The following is a 21,555-nucleotide window of genomic DNA, read 5'->3' on the forward strand; positions in this document are numbered from 1 at the left end:
TTATCCACAACATTTCCAGGAGATGAATATTATCTCCACTTAAGTCCATAAAGGATGGTGCTTGTTAAGTAAAAAAGATAGGCCGTGATTGTGGGAGGTGGGTAACGGCACATAAAGGTCAGATTTCTCAAATTAAAATGCAAATTCAATTAAAAGCAATACATAAGGTCAACATTGTTAGCTAGGGGTGCACACTCGGGAGGATTCAGCAGAAGAACAGCTTGAGCTCTACGGCCTGAGCTGAGAGGAAACCATGGCCTCTGGGCTTTCCTCAACCCGCCCAGACCCACACACAGTTGTGTTCCCAGCAATCTGAATTCTGGAGCAATGACTTTCTGGAAGCTCTCACCAAGGCTCCACAAGCTGAGGCTGTGGGCTGCAATCCTGGCTGCCCCCAAATTCCAGCTTTCTGACTTTGTGAAACTCACTGAAAGCACTCATCGCCCTGTGCCTACAGTGGAGCTTGATAGTCAGCCGAGGTATACAGCACTTCCTGCAGAGAGCGGGCGCCTCATGCACCGTGCAGAAAGCGGGAGCCTGGTGCACCCCAAAGCACTGCCTCCCTTTCCTTCCCTGATCTTTCCTTTTCCCTTGGTTGTCTCAGCTCCACCTTAACCAAGACCAGAAAAGAAGTGTTCAAAGACTCAGAGCAGGGCCAGGGAGGAGGAGGCCTTACTCCTCACCAAGTAAGCAGCGAGTCCTTACCTAGATGAAGGAGACTCCTCCATCTTCAGTAACTTCTCACACTCCTCGCCGCCATTCTTAGAAGGGTTTTCAGGCTCTGCTTGGTGAGAACCAAACGTTACAAAGAGTCTGCAAGCTTCACTCTGTGCTAGCTCACAGCAAATGCTGTTCAGCGATACATCTGCTAGCAAAGGCCTAACACAGCAGTGTCGTTCAGAAAAAAAAGGGGGAGGGGCTTGTTCATGAATGAAAGATACACACCGAATTTACTCTTCCAAGTATTGGGCAAATGAAGGCCCGCAGAACCCTATTGGCCAAGGAGGAGGAGAAGGGTCTGCTATATGTGAAAGTGTCCGCCTCAGTCCTGCTTACAGATATGCTGTAGAATGTTGAAAGCACTCCGGAAGTCTCAAGTTCTCAACCATAGGGAATCGTCAGCCAAATTACAGTCCTATTAGATAAAATACTACATAATCTACATAGCCATCACCAACAAAGTTTATACACAGCTCTTAAGGACGTAGGAGATGCTTGTGGTGATATACAAACGCTCTCAGAAGACAGAAACGCTGTCTGTATCTTGGGTAAACTCACATGCTAAAAACAAAAACAAAATGAGTCCTAGAGCAAAAACAGAAATTTGATGTCATAGGATAACCAAAATGTCTCCTTAACTGCATTTAGTGATGACTTTCTCACTGTCCGATGCTTTTCTACAGAGGCTGGGTTTTCTTTTAAAATTAACTTCCAGAGCTCAAAAATGTTTTATCTGTGGTGTGTGTGTGTGTGTGTGTGTGTGTGTGTGTGTGTGTTTTAAGTTGTGAAACAAATGTCTATTAAATTCTCCACATACTGGCTCACAGTTGCAACTCCAACATTTAGGAGGCTAAGAGAGGAGGGTTACTTCAAACTCAAGGCCAGGCCAGCGTGGCCAACTGGCCTTCATAGTGAGTTCTAGGCCAGCCAGGCCTGCTTAGGGAGACCCTGGTTCAAAAGGGGGAAGAGGATGAAAGAGAAGGATGAGAAACAAGAACAGGGGAAGACGCCAGGAATGCGTACTGAGCTGGTCCTGGCGTCCTGTGCTGGTCTTCTGGCACAGAGCTGAGCTCAGGTGTCCACAGCCCTCGCTCCTCACCTTGTAGAGACTTTGAATGCTTTTCTGCCTTTTCTTGGTCATTTGGTAGATTCTCCTCTTTCAACTCTTCGAGGACAGTGTTGTTTTTACCATTGTTAACTACAGACAACTTTTTCTGATTCAAAACCAAATGTTTCACTTCCTCTGGAATGAGAAAATGGATCAGTCAAATATGCCTAGTGGACGCCTGCCACACCCAGTCTTCTTATCTCACAGGGACATAAAGTAGAAGATGAGATGATAACCTATGACACTGCCTCCAAGTACTAGGACAGCTGGTCACACACCTTTTATGGCCAGGTGCTTGTACCTCACCTTGCCCTAAGCACCTGTGTGTGGGTCTCTGCGTCTCTGCAGGGAGAGTCGCCCTCTATACATGGACCATCTGATACTGATGGGTAACTCTTCTCTATCACAGCCCTTAAAACAGTGGTTCTCAACCTGTGGGTTGCAACCCCTTTGGGGTCACATATCAGATATTTAAATTATGATTCATAACTAGCAAAATTAGTTATGCAGTAACAATGAAATAATTTTATGGCTGGGGGTCACCACAACCTGAGGAACTGCATTAAGGGGTCACAGCCTTAGGAAGTTTGAGAACTACTGCCCTAGAAGAACCAGGTCCACAAACACTCCTTGTTCCTTGGCAGAGAGCTGCACCGCCATGCCAGTCCCTCTCTCAGCATGGAGCCTGCCACATATGACAGTGTCAAGCATTCCATGAATACATGGAGTGAATGAAGATCATGGAAACCTCAAGAAAGAAGGGGGGGGCGGGAAGAAAGTTAAATTTGACTCGTGGTTGAAGGGCAGATAAAATTTTTGGAGAAAGCAATAGATTGAGAGTCCCCCAAGATGCAGTCAGCTGCCAGAAGGCAGCCATGTCAGGAGCCCAGTATCCTAGCGGGTGCTTCAGCAAGATTGGAACCTGAGGGAGTAAGTAGGTCTTAAAAGGCCTTCAGTAAAGCACCAGGATCAATGGAGAGACAGATCCCTGGTAGCAAGAGAGATGAGATGGGGGTGGGGGGGGGAGAATGCAGCTGAGAGAAACTGAGGCAGATAGCCACAGGACAAAGCTCCAGAAACTTCAGTCAAGTGGGAAGAGCAAGCAGGTGCTGGGAGAAGAGGGTCAAGCATAGAGCACGTGGAGGAGCCACCATAGCATCTGTGCACTACAAGAATGATGTCATCTTCACTCAGCACCAACATCCATGGGCAGAACATGAAGAGGCACAAGGGCTAGCTCTCCTACAAATATCCCATTCAGACCACTAGCACATGCCTCTAGCACATGGCCTGCCAAACAAGCATCCTTCCTTCTACACACTGAGCCCTCTTAGGGCGCCCAGGAAATGAAGTGTCTATGAGGTATATTTAAATGACAAAAGACAGACCCACAGAAAGGCTATTAGTAATGATTATCTCTGGACCAGACACTGTGTGGTTTTAGGTTTTCCTCCCTTTTCCTAGACATTTCTAAATGGTTTTTATACTGTGAATATACACTGTTCCTTGAATGGGAAAAATATTTAAAATAAGAGTCAGGGACACTAGGCTTGGGACAGAGCCCAAGGAAAAGCTGTTGTTGTGGTCCCCAAGGCAGATGCCATGGGCCTTCCCTGCAGGGCCCACTGAATGCCAGGGCCCTTTCACCAGGCAGAGCAGAAGCCACTGCCCCAACATTTGCTCCAATGGCAGGCAGACATGCACCAGAAGAAATTCAGGCCCAGGCCAGGCCCTGGAACCCACAGAGGGCACCCGCAGGTGTCTTTCCTTTGGTCTGAGTGACAGAAGTTATATATTGGTCCCATTTTCTCCCATAAAAACTCTCTGATTATTAGTTTAGATTTAAGTCAGTGATTCTCAGTGAGCAGTGACTTGAACCACTAAGGACATCTTGCAATATATGAAGGAAGTCTTGAGCCTAGGATGCTGCTAATTTTATCCTCAGAAAAGCCCACAACCAGAAAGCATTTGGCCCAAAATATCAACAATGCTCAGGTTACCAAGGAAAAACTACAAGCAAGCCAAAGGTGTGAAAATGGCCCTCAGGTGTGGTTCTGCCCCTCCCATTTCTGTACAAGGGTGGCCTCAGCTAACTGTAAGGTTGGGTGACTACACTTACCCGAAAGCCAACAGCAAAGACAGCACATACCCCACAGATTCTGTGTCTCTAAGCATCAGAGAGCTTTTCAGGATCCAGCACCCGTTCCTTAGTGGCACTTCATTCTTGTTTTTAAGTTCTCAGTGAACAACACCCTCTCTCCTGTTGCTTGAGTCCTAAGAGGCCACTCTCACCATAGTAGAGTGGCTACTAATTTCTCTTTTTTTGCATAGGAGAAGGATACTTAAGAACACGCCCACATTCTGCAACTAGTATAAGAAGGGGATGGGACTAGCTGGCTGTGACATCACATCATGAATGTCCGAATCCCTCCCTCCCTGCTGCTTCAGGGAAGGTCAGAAGAATCTGATCCTGGTATACACCCACAAGTAAACGTCTCTGTTGTCAGGAATAGCCCTGTAATCCCAGCACTAGGGAGGCTGAGGCAGAAGAGTCAAAAGTTCCAGAACAGCCTGGGTGACTTAATAAGATCTTGTCTCAAACTAAACTTGGGAGAGGGGTACAAAAAAGGCTGGTGGGAGCTCAGAAGTAAAGGTTTGTCCAGCACCTACAAGACCTTGGATTTCACTCCCAACAGCACCACCACCACAACAAGAAGAAACCTCTGAAATGGGCTACATATGAATGTTAGCATGGTGACCTAGAAGAGGTAGGTAGCATTCATGTTTGGAGGTGAGGGGCCATGCAGCAGCTGAGGCTGAAGCTGACTGCCTTCCTCAGTCACTCTCTCCCTTAGTTTGGCTAGACTGGTGGTCTCAAGTTCCAGAGACCATTTATCTCTACCTCCCCCAAACTGTAGTTACAGATTCATGTCAACACCCACAACCTTTCCACATGAGTTTTGGAAGGTCAGAATTGGGCTCTCGTATTTGCATTGCAGGCATTTCCAACTGAGCCATCGTCGCAGCCAGAGGAGATATGATTTTTTAACAATGTTTCTTTTTCTAGTACTAGAGAAGAAACTCAGATCTGCAACACTTGCCCATTACCACCGAGCTGTACACACAAACCAAACCTTTCTTTTGTGTCTTGGTATCTCTATTTTTTTTTTTTTTTTTTTTTTTTGTTCTTCGAGACAGGGTTTCTCTGTGTAGTCCTGGCTGTCCTGGAACTCACTTTGTAGACCAGGCTGTCCTCAAACTCAGAAATCCACCTGCCTCTGCCTCCCAAGTGCTGGGATTAAAGGCATGAGCCACCACTGCCCGGCCTCTTTATTTACTTTTGAGCAAACATATCATATCAGTTTGGGGAGACAACCCAGTGACAGTAACTCATGTTAGAGCTGCCTTGGACCAAAAGTTCACCAAAGATAAAGGAGGTGTATAGACACTGCCCAATGCTCCCCAGGTATGCCCTGGTAGGTGTCACACCCCAACTCAGAAAGTAGTGGCTAATCCCATGCTGACACGAAGGAATGCTGGTTTTTACTCTGATGTCACAAATTTCAAATCCCTCATCTTAAATACTTGGGACTTGGAGATTTTTTCAGATTTTAGAATAAAATGAAGCACCTTAGAGAAAGAAGCTCAACTCTAAACAGGAGATTCCTTCAAGGTGTGTGAACACTGCATTCCTCATTCTGAGGAGATGCTTTGGTGAGGGTCAAATGACCCTCTCACAGAGGTCACCAAAGACCCTTAGAAAACAGATACATTACATTACAATCCATAACAGTAGCAAAATTTTGGTTATGGAGTAGCAATAAAAATAATTTTATGGTTGGGAGGTGACCCATTAGGAAGGTTGGTACTTTGATGGCCTTTATCCATCCTGTGAAGTCAGCTACAGTGTCTTCCACTTGCGCCAACCTGTCAGCACTCAGAAAGTATCACACTTGATAGCATGTCAGAGTTTACATTTCTAGTCTAGGTATGTCCAGGCTGGAGTGAGAAAACACACGTTACCAGAAACATTTAAAATATAAGCAAAATTGCCTACTTACCAAAAGAATCTGACTCTTCTGAAAATGCCGATGTCTTTACCCGGTGGTACCTGACTCTTTTTGAGACTCTGTCCTTGGTGTCCCAGAGCCTCAAAGTGATTTTGTGGAAATTCATTTTCTTTAACAATTCCTTTGTCACATTGACATGGAAAGTTTGGCTCCATGACACCCAGATTTTGTCGTCATCTCTCCATGGCTTTACAGTCTGTGTAAAACACCATTCAGAGACTGGGAAATGAAGGACCAACCTACAGATCAGGCACTTCCCACTGGCCTAGCCCCAGCAGCAGCACAGTAGGCATGACACCTTCTCCGTCTAGCTGGCATCTGTGTTTGCCTCTCTCCTAGCTCCCAATCACAGGGAAGTGAGTCCTGTGTACTGGACCCTGTCAAGTTACCTGTTCCCTGAAAATAGAAATCTACACAAGTGCATGCATAGCACCCTTGATGGTTACTTCCAAGCAATGACTCTGAGCCAAACTATTCCAGGAGTCTTCATGTGTGCATGCGTGTTGGTATAAGCCTTGCACATGGACAGTCTCACACACACATATATATGTGCATAGTAAGAAAGAAACTTCGAGGCCTACAGTGAATGCTCAGTACTTAGAAAACTAAAGTAAAACTAAAACCATGTTTGATGAAACATTCAAGAACCTACAGACTAAAGATATCTAAAGAGGCTGCTTAATTGCATTTGTAGGACCAATCTGCTAGTCTCCTTCTCATACCTCAGTTCTGAGGTAGCCCCACTTTCCCACATACCTAGAAAACTCCACTGCTGAGCCTGCTGCAGGTCAGTGGGACACACTCTGCATACTGAGTGTGACACTCCATGCAAAGACACACACACACACACAGACACACACACAGACAGACACACACAGAGAGACACACACACACAACACTCACCTTTATTCCTGACTCCAGAAACACTTTGGCTATGGTAGGAAACACCACAACATCAACTATTTTGGGTTCTATGTCATCGGGCAGGAAAAAATACTCAATGTGGTAGAATTGACGAGCCTTTCCAGTCCGGGTATCTGACTTAACAGGCTTCTTTTTATCAGGTACATTTGGGGTTTTCCCCTTATTACCTAGAAGACACAGGTTTAATGAGCCTTGTCTTAACCTGGGGGAAAGCAGACCCAGCCCCACTGCTCCCTGAAGGCAAGAAACATTGCTGTGGTTTGGAAGGGTCCCCAAAGACCACTGCTCAGTGTCATTGCCAGAACGAAGTGGAAACTAAGAGTTGGATTTCATTAGAGAGTGTGTCAGTGTGAGTACATCCCCAGAGGTGACACTGGGATGCCAGCATCTCCTCCCTCTGTCTGTCTTTGGCCAGGAACTTAAATGAACCTTTTAGGTTGGGTCTTTTTCTACCATAAGAAAGCGCTTAGGAGCCAGGACGCCTTTAATCCCAGCACTTGGGAGGCAGAGGCAGGCGGATTTCTGAGTTCAAGGCCAGCCTGGTCTACAGAGTGAGATCCAGGACAACCAGGGCTACACGGAGAAACCCTGTCTCGAAAAACAAAACAAAACAAAAAAGGCGCTTAGGAATACCACATATATTTCAGAATCATTTGTTCAGTTGGCTAATTTTGTTTTGAGGCATGATCTGAGCAAGGTTCCCAGGCTGTTCTCGGGTCCTTGGACCCAAGTGACCCTCCTGCCTCCCAAGTACTTTAGGTACAAACCCACTTTCCACACATATATCATATATCATTCCCCAAATATCATAGCTATTTTTAAAATACAAAAGAAAAAATGAGAACAAAACTTTTAAGTATGATAATCTCTCATCTGTTTCCTCTATCTCTTTGAGACAGGATATATCACTATGCTGTCCTGGAACTCACTATGTAGACCAGGCTAGCCTCAAACTCATAGGATCCACCTGCCTCTGCCTCTCAACTGCTGGGACTAAAGGTGTGTACAATCACCGGAACCCTAAAACATGACTACCTTTAAAGCTAGCTTTTTCCCCTTTGTATTTTTGTTTCTGGTTTCTGGATGACTGTTTGCTTGCTTGCTTGCTTGCTTGCTTTGCACTGCGGGGGAGGTGTTCCCTTGCTTTCAGGTTGGGCTGTTTCTGTCTTGTCTTTTAGCACTGGGGATAGAGCCCAGGCCCGGAACATTCTAGACACATTGCCACTGCTCCACTGCCAACCCAAACTGCAGAGTTTTATGACTTCAGGTCTTTAACTCCAGCTCGAAGCTACTGTGCCACTCCCGTACTGCCACAGACCTTAAGCAGTCTGGAACAGAGAGCCCTTGGCCAATTTCTTGTAGGCGTTAATACCTCCTGTAAAGGTTTACGTGATGGCTAGTTTTATATTAACTTGACACAAACTAGAGACCTCTGAGAGGCGGGAACCTCAATGGAGAAAATGCCTTCGTAAGATCTGGCTGTAGGAAGGCTGTAGGGCGTTTCTTAATCAGTGATTGCCTTAGGAGGACCACGCCCATTGTGAGTGGAGCCATCCCTAGGCTGGTGGTTCTGGGTTCTATAAGCAGGGTAAGCAAGCCATGAGAAACAAACCAGTAAGCAGCACTCTTCCGTGGTCTCTGAACCAGGTTCCTGCTCTGAGTTCCTGCCCTGACTGCTTTTAATAATGAAGAGTAATGTGGAAATGTAAACCAAGCAAACCCTTCCATCCCCAAGTAGCTGTTGGTCATAGTGTTTTACTGCAGCAATAGAAACACTGACTAAAACAGTGTGTGGTGGTTTGAATGTTCTTGGCCCAGGGAGTGGCACTGTTAAGAGGTGTGGCCTTGTTGGAGTAAGTGTGGCCTTGTTGGAGTAAGTGTGGCCTTTCTGGAAGAAATGTGTCACTGGGGAGTGGGTGGGCTTTGAGGCTCAATGTTTCACAGGTTTGGTTTTGTTTTTTTTTTTTTTTTTTCCCTGTTGCCCTCAGATCAAGATGTAGAACTCTCAGCTCCTTTTCCAGCAACTTGTCTGCCTGTGTGCCTCAATGCTTTCCACCATGATAATGGACTGAACCTCTGAAACTGTAAGCCAGCCCCAATTACGTGTTTTCCTTTATAAGACTTGCCATGGTCATGATGTCTCTTCACAGCAATGGAAACCCTAACTAAGACAACTCCTTTAATCCCAGCATTTGAAAGGCAGAGGCAAGCTGATGTCTGTTAGTCTGAGGCCAGCCTGATCTACTTTAGCAAGTTTCAGGCTGGCCAGAGCTACACAATGAGATCCTGTCTCTAAAACAGAAGATGAGGAGGAGAAGGAAGAGGAAGAAGAGGAAAGAAGGAAAAGAGGGAGGGAGGGAGGAAGAAAGGAAGGAAGACGGGAAGGAAGGAAGAAGAGAAATGAGCAGATAGAGTCATTTTCTATTACTGGGAGAGTAGATTATTCTAATCCTTTCAAGGGCAATTTGACAACAGCCATCAAAACAATTTACATACTTAAAACAAAGTACATACTTTCAAAACAATTCCACTTCTTATAATTAGGGATATAGACATTGAAGGGACTCTGGCTAGCTCAAGCATGGCGAGCATGGCTCTGGCAGGCCCTGCCCTTCTCCCCCATTCTCTCTGCCTTGCTAAAACAGAGAGGGGAAGGGAAGACAAGAAGAGGGGAGAAGAGAGAAGGTGAGGGGAGAGGAGGGGAGGAGAGGAAAGGAGGGGAGGGGTGTGACCTGCTTCTTGTGGCCTCTGAGTGGGCTGAGTGAAAGTCCCACAATCACTTCCATGCCAAGCCAATAGCTGGACCCAAATTTACTGTTCTTTTTCTGACCTCTGCCTTGGTTTGTGCCAACTACTCTAGCATGGAAGGGGCACGGTGGAGGGAAGGAGGCACGGATGTGCCCTCAGCTCCCAGAGGAAGCCAGTCATGTCCCGCCTTGCTCAGAGTTCTTCCTCAGCACCTACCTATCACTGTGGGGAAGGCCAGTGAGATCACAAATCTGCAGGGGACAATCTGGGGCACGTCAGTGTTAGAGGTGCCGGCAGGCCCCTCTGAGGAATGCAGGCTGCTGCTGAACTGGTCCTCACAGTCCCACTCATGGGCTGGGGTCCTGGACTTCAGGTAGTCCTCCATGTCACATTCGCTCCCTGAATGGCAAGCACTGGCCATGGAGAGGGGCCCAGTGCTTGCTCTTTCATCTTCCTCCCAGTCCCAGGCCTGCAGGGACATGTTGCACAGCACTAGAATGGTCCTGGAGGGAAACAGCAAAGATCCCAGGGGTAAATCTGCCCAGTGCAGGAAGGCCACCCTCCCAGTCCCGTCTCTGTCTTGTCTCTAATGTCCTAGGCTTTGGTAGAGGCCCGCTCCACAATGAGTACTTCACAGATGGAGAGAAGGAACCACCAGAGAATTGCAGCGAGCAGTGAACAATCGGTGATGTTTCTCCAACCTGAGCTCAGCTACTCCTGTCTCTGAAATCAGGAGTTCAGGTGAAATCCAGGTGAGCCTAGGTCACCACTAACCCAGGAGGCACCCAAAGACGGGAGATCTGACTCCTTTCAAGAACATGCTGCAGAGTCCCAGACGTGGCAACCGCACAGAACTGGCAGCTCCCACTTGCAGAAGGGGAAAGTGAGCCGGCACAGTATATACCGAACTCCGGGAAGCTGACCTGAAGCAAGATAAAGAGTTCTGGCTTGGACATCACTCAGGTTTCAAGACACTGAACTCTAGCTGCCAGGAAGTCGGTGCCTGGGGGACCTGGGGCGTCTGGGGGCGGGGGGGGGGGGGAATAGAGGCTGACCCCAAGGCTCGAGGATTACCTGTGAGTAGGCACACCTGTTGGCTCCTGCACTTGCTACACAGTTCAGCCACTCGAATCAGGGAAGTTAGGCGCAGGCGCTAAGAGAGCAGAGTCCCAAAGGGACTTTGTTAGGCGGTTGCCAGGAGACCTCAATCCACGGCTGGAGGCGGGGCTTCCTTCCTCCAGCTGAGTTCAGCTCCTGTTTGTAGGCTCTGGTGGGAACCTGTTTCTTCTACGTATTCCGTATTCCGGGGTGGAGGCGGGGGTGGGGGGGATGGGGGGTCCGGGGGTGGGAGTGGGAGGGAGGGGGGTTGGGTGGGAGGTGGGTGGGGATTATGAACTTTTCCACAAGGAGCTCACTGCGGGGTGGGGGAGGGGCGAGCGGGCGAGAATGGGCTTCTCACAAAGGCTTCTGCTCTGCCTTGGTGCACCAGACCTGTCAAAAAAGTGGAAGGCAGATTCCGATAGCTACCCAATATTTTAAAAATTCTCACTCTGAGCTGGATACCTGCCAGATCCTCTCTATGTCCCCACCGACTCCCACCTCCCACGCTTAAAACGAAAGGAAGCGATGGTCTCTACATACTCAGACCTCAAATATCATGAGAATTCTGTTCCCCCGAAATAAGGCTACAGACTTAAAAGGGTGAAGCAGCCATTCAGCAAGTATGTTGCAGCACTGGACTGAAATCTAGACTCCTGGTCGGTCACCTATGCCTGCACTCCACAGCAAAGCCCACCCACACTGAAGCACCCTAGCTAAAGCACCCCGGCTGCTGCCCGTGACCCAGAAGGCCACTGCACACTTCCTGAGTCAGAGAGGAACAACCCACAGTGGACTAGCCAACGAGGCAGGGATGGACTTCAAGAGGTAATGAAAACCAGACAGGGCTGTGAACGCAGGAAATAGCCAATGCAGAAGAAATGGCATACACAAGGCCTAGGGGGTAAGGGCTCAAGACAAGTTCATAGAAAACTAACAAACGGCAAGATAGCTCTTAGTACACAGCCCCAAAAGACGGGGGTGAATGGGGGGGGGGTGTGTGGAGGGTTATGGAATGGTTGGTAGGTTTTCTAGTGAGGGAGTGTTCCATCAGCCGGTTTAGTAAAGAAAAGGGGACACAAGGCTTAACATACATTTGGTTGCTGAGAAAGGTAAAGTTGAAGTTTGAACTATGACCTACTTTAGTCTCAGCAGAACTTCAGCAGAGCTGGGACCAAGTCCCAAGCTTCCCAGTACATACTTTTCTAGGTCATCAGCTGAGACAGAACATTCTAGAATACTGCATAGTAAATGGAACCCCCCAGTTAAATCAAGATAAAACCGGAACCTCAAGAAAAACTGTAAGGGTGTTGGGGGCCGACTTTTAGCAGAAAGCGGCTATCAGCTTTGCAGCCATCTTGAGCCATATACCCTGACATGAGACTTGGATTACAATAGCCTACAACAGCTGAGCACACTCTGATAATCTTGGTTTAGATACCTTGGGTGTGTGAGATTAAAGGTGTGTGACTTAAGAGTGTGACCTAGAGATCAGATTTAGAGAGAAGACCTAAGAGCATGATTATAGGTGTGACTTAGAGGCATGGCTTAGAAGTGAGACATATAAAAGGCAGAGACAGAACAGAACTGAGAATCAGACACAGCAGAGAGAAGACAGAGAAGCAGGCACTTGGAAGAGAACTTGGAAGAAATAACTTGGAACTTGGAGGCACTAGGGACTAGGAACTTAGGACTTAAGACACTTTTAGGAGACGCTTAGAGGAAGAGAGACTGAAGAATAAACGGGATTGAAACACACTCTGTCTGGTCTCCATTCCTCGCGACCGCCCTCACTCTCTCTCTTGCTGAACCCCGACCCTCGGACTGGAGTGGCAGCTTGGGCCGGGATACAGTGGCCGCCAAACACGGGGCAGCCCGGGCCTCAACATTTTGCTTGGGCCACGACATTTTTTGGCCACCTGAACGTGGGGCTAGTGAGGTTCTCAACATTTTTTGGCACCCAAACGTGGGGCCAGCTTAGGCCTCAACATAAGGGGGCGACACTGAATGGCAGCAAGTTCCTTTAAGGAAGGCTATCACCTTGTCTACACACCAGCATCCTGGTGAGTGCAATACATACATTGGGGGGAGGGGGGTGTGGCCCACAGGGCTGAAGATACAGCAGCTCCTGTAGCCAGCAGGCTGCAGGAGCAGGTCAGCAGCTCCATCTCTCAGCAGCGGACACTGGATTCTTGTCCCTTGGGTTCCACCTACAACCTTGACTCGATTTCCCTCGGAAGGGTCCTTTCATATTAAATTTAAACCACGATTTTTATTAAGTACACAAACAGATTTGTGATGCTTCTTGTGTGGAGACCTGGGTGACTCATGTTTCCAAGATCTCACATAATAATGAGCCAATTGGTAAATTCAACTGTGTCAAGAATAAACATCCTTATCTTTTCTTTTCATCTCGAGATACTCGTGAATAGCAACTTCTTCCTTAGCTAAATAGTAAGGTCCTGAAGAACACCAGGAACAAGTCTTACTGGGCATCAAGATTGCACTGCCCACAATGAAACCTACACGAAGTCTGGCTTTACTCCTTCACATCATCAGATATCAGCTTCAGCAAGGTGGAGGCACCTCAGCCGTGAGGCACAAAGTGGACAGGTCCTTCCCAGGAACAGAAAGAGACAGACAGACAGACAGACACAGAGAGACAGAGAGAGAAAGATCCATGATCATGGTGATCTGGCAACAGAGTTCAAAATGTCTTTGATCATATTACCTAAGGACAGCAGCCATACTCCCCAGGCTCAAGGTGAGAGGCCAAAGGTCTAGGCCAAAGGGCCAAACCCCATCCTAAATACATATCAATGTTAAACAGAATGCATCAAAATAAGATTTTTGCTGGCCCTGTAGGCACAGGCCTGTCATCCTATGTTATTCAAGAGCCCAAGGCACGAAAATCCCAAGTTCAGGACTATCTTGGATAACAACATGAGTTCAAGACCACCCTGGGCAGCTTAGGGAGACCCTGTCTCAAAATAAAACATCAAAAGAAGATGTAGCTCTGTGGTAAAGAACTTGCTCAGCAGTGAAAGGCCCTAGGTTAAACTCCCAGCATAATAGACACACTAACAACAATAATATCCTGAGGTTCTGTTCCAGGCCTTCAGGGATAACTCTCCAGGAACAAGGCTTAGGGACCAGTGGCATTGTGTTTTCTGAGGATATAGCACCTCTCAGATATCCTCTCATGTTCTTGCTTTGTGTGGTCAATACTCCTCCCACCCAGTGGTTCAGCCAATAAAGTTCATAGATGTAATACCATGTGACTTCTGACATCAGCTCCTACAATCCCTGTTGCTGTCTTGTTTGGAGCCTCATTTTCAAATATAGCCTCTATGTTGTCTACAAGTACAGATGGCTACGCAAGGATCATATGGTGCTGTTCTGAGAGCGCCTAGCTAATGTCTCCCCCACCCCCCCAGGCTATAAGCACACTGGCTGAAACACACAGGCTAGAGCAGAAACAGTCTCCATCAAGCCTTCTTTACATCAGATTCCTGAGAAACTGCTGTCCTCTTAACTTACAAACCACAAGCTTTGTCCTTTCAAAGTGTCAGATGTGCTGTGAGCCCCACCACAAAGCAGTTCAAGCAGCAACCCCAAATTCTTTCATGTCACAATACATGGAGAATTCTAGAATAAATACATCACAAATACACTGTAGGCTAGACGGTTGCAGGATCTTGGGTAACCTTAGCTACTTAATGTATTTCTAGACCTCGTAATGACACTTTGAACAGTGCACTGCTGGAAACAGCTCAAACAACCCTGAAGTGACTTCAAAAGTAACTTCTTTGCCAGGACTTCAACTTTTCTCCCACAGACATCCCACCCCCCAGCACGTACAAAGGAACCCACAAACCTTCTGAGTTTACATGCTTTGAACTGCCAACAAAAGCCTTCTGGATCCAAGTGGGATTGTTTCAGGGGTGCCTAGTAACACAGCCCACAGATAGACAGGCCTAACAGCACGCCATTATAAACCCTTCCCCACTAAGCTGCAGGAGACTAGGGAATAGCCCATGGGAAGATACTGAAAAGCTTTGTTTTCAATACTGTCTGGCCCTGGAAAGCTACCGTCTGAAGGAGTTCTTCAGCAAAGCAGTTATCAGCATGGGACTGGGAAGGGTGTTTGTGGCATCGTAGCTGAGCCTTGGAAACTGACATGAGATAAAACCAGGCTCATCTGCAAAGACGGGACTCTATCACAGCCCAGATATTTGCCTTAAATGGCTACATTAAGCTCTAGGCCAGGACTTCATGGTCCAGCAGGAGGTATGTTCCACTACCAACACCTGGAACCTTAGGAGCTCCAACATCACTGGATTTCAAAACATTCAAATCCACTGATGTCTGCCAGAAGCAGTTTTCCCTTCTGGTGCTGTGAGTTCATATTCACAAATATGAATTGGTGCAAAGCAAAGCAAGCAAGTCCCTACTTTGTGATGACTGTTGGAGCACCAGGTCTCCAGCCTAGTGTGGCTCAGGCCACGTATGACGCTCATACATGGCGTAGTGTAAGGGTTGCTTTAAAACTCACACCCCAATAAGAGACACACGTTATTTGTGACTAACAACAAGAGCAGACGCAGAGCAACATGCCACATGCCATTTGCTGTGATGACCATGGGGAAGGAGCTAACATAGAAGCCATCGGTCTGTTTCTTCTGGTGTGTTAAATACTATTCCAGGTGAACAGATCAGGCAGTGCTCCTCCTACGTGCTCTGGCCTTTCTTAATCTGCCAGGGCTGATGGGATCCATAGCAGGTAAGGTAAAGGAGTTATGAATAGGTAAACAGAGGCCAAGGCCTGAGGAGGAAGCACTGATGGTAGAGGTTAAAGGGACAGTAGGTACTGATGTGCCATCCTTGAGGTCAAGATGACTTTGTCTTTCACTCCTAGTGAGTTCTGAGCAGAGGAGGAAGGTCATGCTATAACTTAAGATTTAACAGCATTCTTTAATATATAATTCAAGCCTGTGGAGCAGGTGAAGCAATCACACAGGAGAGAGATGCTAGGAGCTTGGCTTAGAGTGACCACAGTACACTGGGAAGAAGGTAGATTCAGACCAAGTTTCAAAGGCAGGTCCATGGAACAGCCTTATAGTAGGATCTACGGCACGTCTCAGGGGAACCTTGTTATAATTCAGAGCTGCAATGTCTTCCAAAGGTATGTATGTGAAAACCTTGGTCCCTTGGATGCTGTTATTGAGAGGTGGAAAAAGTTCAAGAGATTAGTAGCCTGCCACTTGGGTTGCGCCCATAAGGACAACAGTGAACTCCTAGCTCCATCCTCTTCCTCTTTCTCTTTCTTAGACTTTCATTGCTATGAAGAGACACCATGACCATGGCAACTCTTATAAAGGAAAACATCTAATGTAGGCTGGCTTACAATTTTAGAGATTTAATCCATTATCATCATGGCAGGAAGCACGGCAGCATGCTGGCAGACATGGGGCTGGGGAAGGAGCTAAGAGTTCTACATCTTAATCTGAAGGCAGCAGAAAAAGACTGTGAGCCACACTGGGCACAGCTTAAGTGCATAAGGCCATACCTACTCCAAAACCACACCTCCTAATAGTGCCACTCCCTATGGGCCTATAGGGGCCATTTTATTCACATCACCTATGTCGTGCATGGCATTTTAACCACCATGTATGCATGTGTGTCACCAAAAGCCCCAAAGCAAACTGTGAACCAAAATAAATCTCTCCTGGGTTACCTATTACGGTGATGGTACCAGCTGACTGGCACAGGCCAGAAGAAAGAGGCTGGCACCAAGCACTGCAGTAGAGAAAGTGCAGGCTGAGCCTCTCTGTATCACTCAACACGATAGAAAACACATGGAGTGCACTGTCAGTGTCAGTGAAAACGGAGGCCTCTTTATGGAAGGCAGGGGCTATTCTTCAAGATATCAAACTACCACAGGATGCATCTGTCCCAGGCTGCTTCCTATTGCCATGATACCAAAAGCAACGTGGGGAGGAACGGGTCTCTGTGCCTCACAGACCACGCTGCAGTACTGAGGGAGGCCAAGGCAGGCACTGAAGCAGAGACTACAGAGAAATCATACTCACTGGCTTGTTCTACATGGTTTGCTCAGTCTGCTTTCTTATACAGTAAAGAATTATCTGCCCCGGGGTGACCCCACAAACAGTGGGAAGGGCTCTCATATCAATCATTAATCAAGGAAAATGCCCCACAGACATGTCCACAGTCCCATCTGATGGAGACAATTCATCAGTTGACATTCCCTCTTCCTGGGTGATTCCAGCTTTACCAAGTTGCCAAAATCTAGCCAGCACAGCAACTAACCCGTTATTAAGTATACCTAAAGGGAGTGAATTACATGAACTCAAACAAACAGACAAAAATCTGTAGCAAGTTCACTCACAACAGTCAAACCCCAACACCCATTAGTAGTTGGATAAATAATGCAAAATGTGGTCTGTCCATGCAATAGAGCATCCCTCAGAACTAAGACAGAACGCCAGTGTATGGTACAATACCTTTCCTTAGAAAGTCAGTACACAACTGTGTAACCACTGCAGCTTACAGGAGATGGAGACGGATGTTTGTTTGTTTGTTGGGTTCTTTTGCTTGTTTGTTGTTTATTAAATTTCTATTAAATTTCTATTTTTATTTTTTCTCTTCTTTTATGGGAAGGTTGCAAGGGCAGAGGACGGATATGAAGACGGGGCGAAGAGTGGGATTGGGGTGCATGGTGTAAAATTCACGAAGAATCAACTTAAAAACTTAATTTTAAAAAAAGAGAGAAAGCCTACGGCATCACTTAAGTAGCTCACGTGTACTCTGCCAAATAAGTAAGTACTGAATGTACTGCCTTCAGATTTCTATCAGTGCAGCAGAGGCCATGATGTTAGGTAGTGTGAGCATGCCAGTCTTTACCTGCGCAGAGTTACGACCTAGAGCTCATGAATAGCTTAGCTGGAAATGTCTTTTGTGTCAAAAGTGCTTTGTCTCAAAAAGTAACATAAATTTTATATTCTATTCAATATTATCTGCACCTGTTTTAATATAAAGTGTTTTTACATTACCTTCATTTTTCTCCTCCCCCCCCCCAAAAAAAACAAGGTGATCTAGAAATACAAAAAGAAAAAGAAAAAATGCAAACAAACACACACACACACACACAAAATTACACAGGAGGCTATCTTAAATCCACTCCCCCTTTTCAATCTTATGTGTATGGGTGTTTTGTTTCTATTTGTGTGTCGTGTGCATACGGTGCTCATAGAAGTCAGATGAGGGCATTGGATTCTCTGGGACTGAGAAACAGAGCAGCCACAAAACATCTGGTTGCTGTCTCTTGTGAGCCACCTTGTGGGAAGAAGACTTGAACCCAGGTCTGCTGGAAAGCAGTCAGTGCTCTTAACCACTGAGCCATCTCTGCAGCCCCAGAAGGTCACCTTCTGTATGATTTCAGTTATATGAACATCTAGAACAGGCAGACTTTGGATTCAGAAAGTAATAGCAGCAGAAGGGTGAGTTAGGGACTGAGCGGTATTGGGTACACACGGCAGGAGTGGGGTGGGGATGGCTGGCTGGAAAGGTTGAAGTTCTAGGTTGTAGTTATAGTTAGACAGCTGTGACATATTCAACACTGTTGATCTGGACATCTTACAGTGCAGTCTCCCATGTAAGCAAAAGAGCCGGTGTGCCGAGAGCAAAAGCTTCACCCTCACCAGAGACAGCAACCAGATGTTTTGTGGCTGCCATTCTTTATGTGCTTCTTTGTAGAAAATGTCCAGTAATGGTCTGTGTGTGCAGTGTTGTTATTGTCACATAGGTGTTAACATTCACAAAAACTGCTGCAGGGTGTTTCCTCATTCGTCTTTGTTCGGTGATCTGTCCTAGCTAGGGCCCTGCTGAATATCAGCTTCCAGCCACTATAATCAATAATGTGGTAAATGAACATGCTGTGCACGTGTATTTCTAAGGTGGAAGCCAAGATATGGAATTATAAGTTATTCCACTAAATTACCATTGCTTTTACTATATGTGTGTGTATACATATACATATGTATATATACATATATATGTACATATATATACACACACACATACACACATATATATATGCAAAATGCTTGGAGATGTGTGTGTGTGTGTGGGATGTCTGACTCTTTCCCAAAATGTGTGGGACAAAGGACAAAGTGCTGGTCTGGGATGCTATAATGGAGGAAACAAAATGATAATGATGCTTTTCAACCGGGATTTAACATTTAAAATCAGAAGTGTACACAAAACCAGACCTGCCTACCTAATAGTCAAGAGCTGCTGAGTTTGCCCTTTGCTCCAATATGGCTGGGTAAGATTCCCACGGCAGGCAACAGGTGGAGTCAACACCACATCTCTGTGAAAGAGAAAAGAGAAGCCAGTTAGCACTCAAGAGTAAGCATGTCTCTGCCCAACATCTTCTAAAATCAAGTTCTAGGGCACCAGAGAAAATAGTGGCCAAACAATCCTGTTTGCTTCATCCCTTCCGACTCAGGCCAAGTCGCCACTTGGAGCCCAAAGGTGGCAGCGGTAGACAACCACTTTTCTCTCACCAACACTCCAACTTCGTCCTCTTCCAAGTTTGCTTCCTCCTCGGTTTTAGTTAGGTAGGAGGAGGGAGAACTTAGGAAGCAGTCTGGAGAGGAGGCCTCTCAGCTGGGGCAGAGGACACTAGGCAGGTTGCCGGTCGCGCTAGGAATTGCAGAATACAGCTGCAGGCGCGGGCGCTCAAGCCTCTAGTGACAATAGCGGAAAGGCCTGGAGAGGGCTAAAGAACTGAGCCAGGAACTCGGTGGTTACAGTGGTGGGGATGAGGATGGGGATGGGGAGCGATGAGGAACGCAGATCAAGGCCATTACTAGAGCGCGCAGCTCCAGCGCCTCCCTCCGGGACAAACACAGACGTCCTGCACGGCCCACGCAGCTGCCTGGACACGGTCCCGCGCTTCTCTAGCCTGGCGGTGACCGCCCGGCCCCTCCCTCCGCGGACTCGGGCAGCTGTTTGAAGGCGCCGATCGGCCGAGAGGAGCCGCCAGGGTCTGAGCATGGAGAGCTCGGCTGGCGACCCATACCGGCGGCCTGCGCGGCGCACTCAGTGGCTGCTGAGCGCCTTGGCTCACCACTATGGGTTGGACCGCGGCGTGGAGAACGAGATCGTGGTGCTGGCTACCGGTCTGGACCAGTATCTGCAGGAGGTCTTCCACCACTTGGACTGCCGGGGAGCCGGCCGCCTGCCGCGCGCCGACTTCCGTGCGCTCTGCGCGGTACTGGGGCTGAACGCTGATGGGGAGGCGACCACCGAGGATGCAAACTCCGCAGAAGCGGCCGCCAAGAACCCGGTTGCTGGGATGATCCCTGGCGGGGACGCGGACGTTAGGGAAGAGGCGCGCCTGGCTCTGCGCGCCGACCCCCCTGAGCTCACCTTCCGCCAGTTTCACGCGCGCCTCTGCGGCTACTTCAGTAGCCGAGCCGGGCCACGGCTACCCCGCGGAGCTCTCAGCGAGCACATAGAGACCCAGATCCGCCTCCGCCGCCCGCGCCGCCGCCGCCCGCCTGGCTCGCCGAGCCTGCACGGTAGCGCCTATGGCGAGCGCGTGGCACATCTAGAGGAGGAAAACAGCAGCCTAAGAGAGCTGGTGGAGGACCTACGAGCTGCTCTGCAGAGCAGTGACGCGCGCTGCCTGGCCCTTCAGGTGCGCGGGACGCCGGGGGTGGGGGGAAAGACATAAGCACCCCTCCTCAGCTGGCCCTCTCCGTTCCCCACTCCACCCCCTTCATTCCAACTTTCACCCCAATGTATCCTCCCTTAAGACCCCAGCTTCCTACCCCAGTCCCTTCCTCCTAACCTAGTCTCCTGCCTCCTAGATGCCGGCAGAGTACAATTGGGTGTCAAAGGGGCCTCCATGGTTCAAACGTGTGCCGGGGGAGCGTAAGATGTGCGCAGAGTCGTGTGTGGGATGCCTGAGACTGGCTAAAAGAGTCTCTCCATCTTTCACGCTCAAGTGCCTACTGTGCACATTGTGCCAGCTTCCTTTATGCTTTGGAACTCTGCAGTAAACAAAACAGATCACCCCGGTTTCCAAGGACAGTCCAGAGCACAGATTTCAGGAAGGGCGGAAACTTCAGTCTGCTCTTTAATCTGTGCATTGAGTCCAGTGAATTCGGAGCAGCGTACCTTAGATTCAGGAATTAAGCCTAGAAGTCACGACTTTGGGAAATTACTGTCACCATACAAAAAAACAAAAACAAAAAAACAGTGTGGACTTCCTGTCCCAGCTGTGTTCGTTAGGGGTGGAGGTGAGGGGGGACGGGTCTGGAACACACGTGCATTAGCCGCTTGTGCCCGCTGCTTTATCCCCCGTAGGCTCCTGCAATTGTCACTCACTGTGGCTTCCCGCGGGCAGGTCGGCCTCTGGAAAAGCCAGTCGGACATCCCGGAAGCGGCGGCGCACGAGCTGCAGCGAGCGCAGGGCGCGTTGGCAGAGGCGGAGGCGCGCGCCCGGAGGCTGCAGCGTGGACAGGTGGAGGTGCGGCTGCGCACCGAGGAGGCCAGGCAGGCGGTGCGGCGTAGCTTGCACCGAGTGCGGGAGCTGGAGGCGCTGGCGCGGCGCGTCCCTCGCTTGCAGCGCCAAGTGCAGCGACTGGAGGCAGAGCTTAGACGTTACAGGTGAGCCGGGCAGCGACTAGCAGGGAGCAGATGGGGCGGGGTCCTGTTTCCCAAACCTAGGCGAGCACCCGTGCTGCGTGCTCTAGTGTTCATTCCTGTCTTCTGCTATTCGCACATAGGATTCTTCCCTTACTTAAGTCATTGTAGACTCCACTACCATCCATCGGTTCATCCATCTCTCCACCC

General features: G+C 48.2%; 2 protein-coding genes and 1 long non-coding RNA gene across 8 annotated transcripts in view; 1 reads left to right on the forward strand and 2 right to left on the reverse strand.

Annotated features, from left to right (window-relative positions):
* Cfap92 (cilia and flagella associated protein 92 (putative)) overlaps window positions 1–14,318 on the reverse strand; it is a 42,746-nt gene extending 28,428 nt beyond the window's left edge. Inside the window, exons 1-7 of one of the 4 annotated variants that reach the window (XR_013112501.1) lie at window positions 14,209–14,294; window positions 10,645–11,061; window positions 9,787–10,073; window positions 6,802–6,989; window positions 5,890–6,094; window positions 1,820–1,963; window positions 706–781 (exon numbers count right to left, since the gene is read on the reverse strand). Coding sequence is in view for 2 of the 4 variants with exons in the window: in XM_076940071.1 (XP_076796186.1) it covers window positions 706–781; window positions 1,820–1,963; window positions 5,890–6,094; window positions 6,802–6,989; window positions 9,787–10,051 (878 nt within the window). In the remaining 2 variants the exon portion in view is untranslated. Of the gene's footprint in view, window positions 1–705; window positions 782–1,819; window positions 1,964–5,889; window positions 6,095–6,801; window positions 6,990–9,786; window positions 10,074–10,644; window positions 11,062–11,809; window positions 11,861–14,208 lie in introns of those variants that run through there. The other 3 variants (XR_013112502.1, XM_076940071.1, XM_076940073.1) reach the window with 3 other exon arrangements.
* A 5,429-nt stretch (window positions 14,319–19,747) lies between these two features.
* The window catches only part of Efcc1 (EF-hand and coiled-coil domain containing 1), a 30,819-nt gene continuing 29,011 nt past the window's right edge, over window positions 19,748–21,555 (forward strand). For all 3 annotated transcript variants that reach the window (XR_013112503.1, XM_076940074.1, XM_076940075.1), the window contains exons 1-2: window positions 19,748–20,395; window positions 21,107–21,369. Coding sequence is in view for 2 of the 3 variants with exons in the window: in XM_076940074.1 (XP_076796189.1) it covers window positions 19,748–20,395; window positions 21,107–21,369 (911 nt within the window). In the remaining variant the exon portion in view is untranslated. The remainder of the gene's footprint in view (window positions 20,396–21,106; window positions 21,370–21,555) is intronic.
* On the reverse strand, window positions 20,172–21,165 carry LOC143443474 (uncharacterized). Its single transcript, XR_013112504.1, has 3 exons — window positions 21,088–21,165; window positions 20,549–20,750; window positions 20,172–20,305 (listed from the first exon to the last, which is right to left on the reverse strand). It is a non-coding gene; the product is annotated as an uncharacterized LOC143443474 (long non-coding RNA).

The sequence above is a fragment of the Arvicanthis niloticus genome, chromosome 9 (genome assembly GCF_011762505.2).
Source record: "Arvicanthis niloticus isolate mArvNil1 chromosome 9, mArvNil1.pat.X, whole genome shotgun sequence".
Lineage (NCBI taxonomy): Eukaryota > Metazoa > Chordata > Mammalia > Rodentia > Muridae > Arvicanthis > Arvicanthis niloticus.